This window comes from Gekko japonicus, unplaced genomic scaffold, assembly GCF_001447785.1.
Source record: "Gekko japonicus isolate JY-2015 unplaced genomic scaffold, Gekko_japonicus_V1.1 scaffold299, whole genome shotgun sequence".
Lineage (NCBI taxonomy): Eukaryota > Metazoa > Chordata > Lepidosauria > Squamata > Gekkonidae > Gekko > Gekko japonicus.
In genome coordinates this window covers 743,323-750,337 of record NW_015170896.1, presented here as the reverse complement: position 1 = coordinate 750,337, position 7,015 = coordinate 743,323, and the positions used below count along the sequence as shown (strand labels likewise).

At 47.0% G+C, this 7,015-nt stretch overlaps 1 protein-coding gene across 1 annotated transcript in view; it reads left to right on the top strand.

Annotated features, from left to right (window-relative positions):
• The window catches only part of FLT3LG (fms related tyrosine kinase 3 ligand), a 17,470-nt gene extending 11,339 nt beyond the window's left edge, over positions 1-6,131 (top strand). Inside the window, exons 6-7 of the mRNA XM_015418557.1 lie at positions 2,128-2,300; positions 5,646-6,131. Of these exons, the coding sequence (XP_015274043.1) occupies positions 2,128-2,300; positions 5,646-5,657 (185 nt within the window). The 3' untranslated portion in view covers positions 5,658-6,131. The remainder of the gene's footprint in view (positions 1-2,127; positions 2,301-5,645) is intronic.
• Positions 6,132-7,015: the final 884 nt, after the last annotated feature.

Below are 7,015 nucleotides of genomic sequence, written 5' to 3'. Positions count from 1 at the left end.
CAGGAATGCGGGAGGGGTTGCCACTATTTTCTCCACACTGGTCGGCTTGTTAGACCAAGGCAGGGGAGTCCTGGCTTCTGACTAATTCGATCATGACTCCTTTGTGTTCTTTTTTATGCCCCACAGAGTTCCTGCGTTGAGTTTGAGAGGACAAACGTCTCCATGTTCTTGGATTCTATTCCCTTAACCTTCGAGGCAGTGAGAGACAAGATGGAGATGATGGGGATGCCTTTCAGTTTCAGTAATTGCACCCCTATTCAATGCCACCCTGGTAAGACACCCAGGCAGTGGGTGGGAGGGTAGCGTACAGACGCCTGTTGGCTGAAGGGTCACTTTCTGTGGTGGCCATGACACCCCCTGCTGAGCTGGTTCTGCCAAGTGACAGGGACAATTTGGCTGTCCATCCGTGTTTCAGAATTTTTAGGAAGAGGACAGAGGTGAGGTTCTCCTTGCCAGCTTTTTCTGCTACCATTTTTACCAACAAACAAATGACAAAAAGGCATCAAATTAAACAAGAAGCATCATCTTTTTCTTAAAAACTAATTTCTTCCCCCCCCTTAAAAAAGGAAACATCCCATTTGCGACAAAGATAACAATCTATTCACACTATTTATATGTCAGTTATCTTCTGACAATGGCAGATATAACTTAGTGCCAGGGTCCCCCGTGTCTGCCAAGTATTTTTCAAAAGTGGGTGGGTACAGGTGGGGCTTCTACCCAGCAAGGCTTTCGATTGGTCACTGGAGATTTGATTGGCTGTGCAGCTCTTGAAAAAAATTGCTTTAGCAGCAGCTGCCACCACAGCATAAGGATCTTCATTGTGTGACTGAAGGAAAGCCGTGGCAGCCATTTTGTGGGTGGCTCCACCTCCCGCAGCAGCCATTTTGTGGCTTGAGCCACAACACTATCAAAAATCCAGAGGTGCCCAGAGGCTTAAAAATGTTGGGAACCCCGAGCTTAATGGCTGAGTTACAGACCAGAAAGTTCTCAGTTTGTGTCTTGTATCTTCCTTGAACCATCCTGGGTTGGATCGTACCAGCTTTTCCACTCAATCTTTTTTGATTCCCTTCCACACTGTAGCCACAGTCCCATGTGGTTTCTGTTCGAATGGATTCCACAGTCCCCACTGTGGCCTTTTCTGTGATCAAAGGAGACCCACCTCCTCCATCTTTCATTAGTGGAAAAGCTGGTAGGATATCGCAGATGCACATAAACCCATTGGGGCTGCTGGGGGGGGGGGGGGGACTTCAGCTTTCCTCCATGCTATTTCCTTACTCTGAAGTAGCCCCAAGGAGCCAGTGTTTGCCTCATTAGGGAAATATAGAAGCACCACAATAATAAATAGTGTTTCTATACAATACCCCAATAGGAGCAGCCAGAGGTCACCATGACTTTCAGGCATGGGTGCACACACACACACAAATCCAAAAATACCCCCCAAAATTAATAATTGTGTTCTGTCGAGTTGCAGCTGATTTACAGCGACCCTCAGACCCCTCGGGCTTTCAAGTCAAGAGATGAGAAGGGGTGGTTTGCCATTTTCTGGCTCCATGTTGCGACCCTGGTATTCCTTGGTGGTCCCCCACCCAAGCACTAGCCGGGGCCAACCCTGCTTAGCTTCTGAGATCTGATGACACTGGACTAGTTGGGACTACTCAGGCTCCTTCCTGATCTTAGCAGTCTCATCCTCTTGATACTGCAGACAGACCACTGAAGCAGAAAGAATGAATGGCTGCCTTCATTTAGTGAGTTTATGGATGGCGCCGGGCTCTTTTTGTAGCAGGTACTCATTTGCATATTAAGCGACACACCCCTAATGTAGCCAATCCTCCAAGAGCTTACAGTAGCTCCTGTAAGAAGAGCTCTGTAAGCTCTTGGAGGATTGGCTACATTAGGGGTGTGTTGCCTAATATGCAAAGGAGTTCCTGCTACAAAAAGAGCCCTAAGATTTTAACTTGGGATTTCCCAGCTTCCCTTAAAGCCACTGTTCTGCACCGCCCCCAGCCATTTAGTTAAGGGTGGTTTATTGGTCACTTAAGCATCTCCATATTGCCTCCTGCTTGTTCTTACTACCGAAGGCGCTGGGCCTCTCCCCCTCCTCTAATCAGTTTTTCTTTTAAATTACAGAGTCTCGTAGCACTCCATACCCTGGTTACTCTAAGCAAGTGCTGGAAGACACGCAGGCATCCAAATCAGCCGTCCTCCAGAGACATCACTGGTTTCTGATTCCAATCCCCTTGCTGGCCTGTCTTTTCAGCATTGTGAAGCTTTCAGGCAGGGTCCCATTCCAGCCATTGCCGGTGAGTCTGACGCAAAAGGAGTCCACGTCCAAAAAGAGATCTAGAGCTCAGTCCTTTCCGCATTTGCCTGTCACTCCAGATTTTCTTAGTGTTCAAGTTGAGGCAATTTAAGGCTGATTCTGCCTGGCTTTTCTCTTTGTTGTTTTACGAAACCCACCTTGGAACAGAAATTCCCCTCTACATTGCATGCTGCTTTCACTTCCTTTGATTATCGGGTTTTATGGTAGCTTCCACATCCCATGCCACTTTCGAGTTCTTTGATCGTTGGATTTTATTATTTATTTATTTATGCTTTCGACTTGTATCCCGCTTGAACCCCCGGAGGGTCTCTGAGCGGCTTACACAATTTCATTTATCCTTATCTATGGCCACATCGTCAGGGGTGGGGACTGCCCTACCGACACCCAATGGTGGGACTCGCTGTTCTTCGGCTTTTTACCTTTTTATACCTTCTGCATAGATTTATGGCTGTTTTATGGCTGTCCAAGGGTGACTTTGCAGTCAGTACGGCATTGCCTTGAGGTATTTGAATGTGGTTTTGAGCTACACTTTTTCCTCCCAGTTGAGAAAATGTGGAGTGAATGCTAGATGCGGAATCGCCCTAAGTCCAGGGCAAAACAGCATCCAAATAACCCGGGGCAACAACAGGCTGAAACCGGGCTGACCACTGGAGGGAGGTAATGCAATGCAGAATGGGGCAAAAACCCAGAATAAAAAGAAGGTTGAACTCGATTTTAATGCAGAATGGGGGGGGGGACACCTGGATTAAAAAGAAGGCTGAATTTGATTTTAGTGCAGAATTGCTTGGAGGACACTGCGGTGAACGTGGAGTGCAGAAAGGGCACTAGAAGGAATGCAGTGAAGGGTGAAACAAAGTTAACAATGAAGGGACTGGAGCACCTTCTCAAAGTGGAAAGTGACTCTTTTTGTAGCATAGGAACTCCTTTGCATATTAGGCGACACACCCCTAATGTAGCCAATCTTCCAAGAGCTTACAGTAGCCCCTGTAAGAAGAGCTCTGTAAGCTCTTGGAGGATTGGCTACATTAGGGGTGTGTCGCCTAATATGCAAAGGGAAGTTCCTGCTACAAAAAGAGCCCAAGGCCTTCTTACTTTAGGGAGTGTTGGATATTTTAGCGGAGTAAAAGGGAACCACACAGCATACATGTGTAAATTAGTTCAAAGAAAGTTTTCTAAGAAAATTAGGAAGGGTTACACAAGAGGATTTAAAAAAAACCCGGTCTATCTAGCTACATCTTTGTAGTTACTGTTTACTCCAAGATGGGTTCTCTGTTCTGATCTTAGAACAAAGGGAGCAGGAAGCAAACCCCTAAATGCGTACGTGCAAAATATCAGGTGACGTCACCCAACTATGAATTGACCAGTGACCAGGCTAAAGGTCACTTCATTATGAATAGGACTTCCCCTTCGAGCACCTTCTACTCATAGGTTCTAAGTTAACTAACTATAATTAGCATACATAAACAAACCAATTAATTCTCTCATGACATCAGGAAGTGAACGTGCAGACGCTCCAACAGGGAGTAAAGGTGATCAGTGTTCCCTCTAAGCTGAGTTAGTGTGAGCTAGCTCACAGTTTTTTAGCCTCCGGCTCACACATTTTTGTCTTAGCTCAGGAAGGATGGCTCCAGAGCAAACTAATTTACGCAGTAGCCAAATCACTCACTCACAACTTTAATGGCAGTAGCTCGCAAAGTAGAATTTTTGCTCACAAGACTCCGCAGCTTAGAGGGAGCATTGATGGTGATGCAGGATGAGACATAACTGAGTTGTCGAAAACTAGGCATGGTGTGTAAACAGAAATACAAGAATTCCGGGTCTCCCAAGGAAGCTGATGAGCTGTAGCAGGTGGGGGCCAGCAGCAAAGGGAAGGACATCTTTGCACAATGCAAAAATAACATATCAAATTTACTGTCCCAGGCTTCAGGCTGTCTTGGTGGTGGGAAGTGCTGTCAAGTTGCAGCTGATGACCCTGCTTAGCTTCTGAAACCTGACAAGATCAGGCAAGCTTGGGGCATCCAGGTCCCGGCCCAAATCCATTAGGTTCTAATTAAAAATAGCACTTTTTTCTGGGTTTTTTTTTTGCAAAGCTGGTTCTTCTTTGTTTTGACTTCCCCTTTTAAAGCCATCAAAGTTAGCCGCCATCACTACCGTATTTTGCGACAGTGAGTTCCGCAAGTGAATTATCGCATAGGTGGATGAGGTGGTGGAAAGCGCCGTCAAGTCACAGCCAACTTATGTCGACCCCGTACAGTTCTCCATTGCCTACCCGGCCTTCCTTGATGGTCCCCTATCCAGGGCTATTTTTGGGCAGGAACGCACAGGAACGGAGTTCCGGCTGGCTCCTGAGTTGGCCACGCCCAGCAGGAACTCATTAGCATAATAGGCCACACCCAACAGCAGGATCTCATTAGGATTGGCTGTGTTAGGGGTGTGTGGCCTAACATGCAAAGGAGTTCCTTCTACAAAAAAAAAGCTCTGGGTTTTGACAACAAACAAGGTAAACAGAATAAGAAGGGAAAGGTGGGTGTGGCTGGATGACCACACTTCTGGTAACATGGGGGTGCGGCCTAATGTACTAACGAGCTGTGCTGTCAGGGGTGTGGCCTAATATGCTAATGTGTTCCTGCTGTTGGGTGTGGCCTATTATGCTAATGAGTTCCTGCTGGGCTTTTTCTACAAAAAGAGCCCTGCCTCTATCCAAATGCTGACCTGGGTCAACCCTGCTTAGCTTCCCAGATCTGACAAGAGGGCTAGCCGGGGCCACCTTTGCATTGGGCAAAGAAATATTTCCTTGTGTCTGTCCGAAGTCTACTGCCCCTGGGCATTCTGGGTGAGGGGGAACAGCAGTGGGGCAGCCGGAAGCAGCCCACCCGGTGTGCTTTTAAGGTCTCGTTTCTGGTCTTTTAGTGCTGTAGCTATTTGACCTATGGCAGTATTAGAGCTCTGCAAGCTTCGATTGTAAGCTGGCTCAAGAACCAAACATTGGCCGAGAGCGCAAGCTGCAAGGGGTTAACATAAATAAATAATCAGGGAGCTCCTGCAGAGATCCAAAGTCCGGTTTCTGCAACACAGAATCAGGTGGTCAGCCGTGTTGGTCTGAAGCAATCGAACAAAGTTTGATTCCAGCGGCACCTTTAAGACCAGCAAAGTTGAGTTCTGGGTATAAGCTCGTGTGGACACAAAAGCTGATACACAGAGTTCAACTTTGTTGGTCTTAAAGGTGCCACTGGAATCAAACTTTGTTCTGTTTCTGCAACATAGTTAGTGCTCCATCTTGGCTTTGGTTCCACAACCCACATCCCACCTTGTCTGTCTTTTGCAGCTTCAAGTATGAGCGAATGGAAGGGATGACCTTGTCCCAAAGCGAAAAGGACGTCTTCCTTCCCGTTATGCACCTTTGACAGAAAGACCCTTCCTGCTTTCACTTTCCTCCCTGCGGGATTGCATTTGCAGGCCTCAAAACTAGGGGACATCAACAGATTTTGTGAACACGCCATTTTGATGCAAACATCCCAGCTTCGGACATGAGTTTTCCCCACTTGGGACAAGTCTGCAGTCGTCCTTTTTCATTTTCTGCTGACCGCGCCAATGAAACTCTTCATTTCTTCCTGTCCAAACTCATGCCTTTTTCTGAGCGTGTGCGTCAAGGGGTATAAAAATGGTGTAAGCTATGAGAAAAACAGTGTAACAAATGCCATATAAGCTGAAACAAATTGGGACCCTCCAGTAACGAGCACAGGAAAAGACAAAACGGCCTTACGGTGACAACGTACAAGAACAGAGAAAGAAACGGATGAAAAGGTTGTGCATTCCTTTTTTTTCCTGCTGCAACACCTACTTGGAGAGGTGGGGGAAGGAGGAGAAAATGGACTCCGCAGAACATATACAATGGAGACACGATTGCTTCAGTACCACATTGTGTCAGAGGATGGTGCTGTGTCACAATTTTTATACTGACAGTGACAGATTTTTTTAAAAAAACATATTTTTATTTTGTATAAATAAAAGCAATGCTTTGGAGCTATGTGAATGTATCGTTTAAGTGGCACTACGTGCAAAGGGCTTCCTGGGTTTACCCAGTCTCACTGGAACGGTCTCTTTGGGTATAAACGCCGCTTAAAGGTAAAGGTTCCCTTGCTCGAAAGCCAGTCAAATCCGACTAGGGTTGCGGTGCTCATCTCCGTTTCAAAGCCGAAGAGTCAGCGCTGTCCGAAGACATTTCCGTGGTCATGTGGCCGGGATGACTAAACGCCAAGGTGCACAGAACGCTGTTACCTTCCCACCGAAGTGGTACCTATTTATCTACTTGCAATTTCTTGCTTTCGAACTGCTTTTTGAACAGACAAAAATCTCCCCACTGGCCCGCTTTCGGTCAGGATCAAAGCCTCCAAACCACTTTGACAAGGGTGATCCGGCTAGCCTGACCTGAGAGGGCATCTCAGCTGGGTCCACTATTGGGTACACACAATAGGAGCCAGCGTGGGATAGTGGTTGGACTGAGGACTGGGAAGATCGGAGTTCAAATCCCTGCTCAGCCAGGAAGCATTCAGTTGGATCCAACCCAATTTCCTGCCGGTGGGGGGAAAAAAAGAAAAGGAAAGAACAGTCCCCTCCACCCACCAAAAAATGCCAGGAGAGGGCCATGCCTTCTTGACATGCAGAAGGTCCCCGTTTCAAACCCTGGCATCTCCA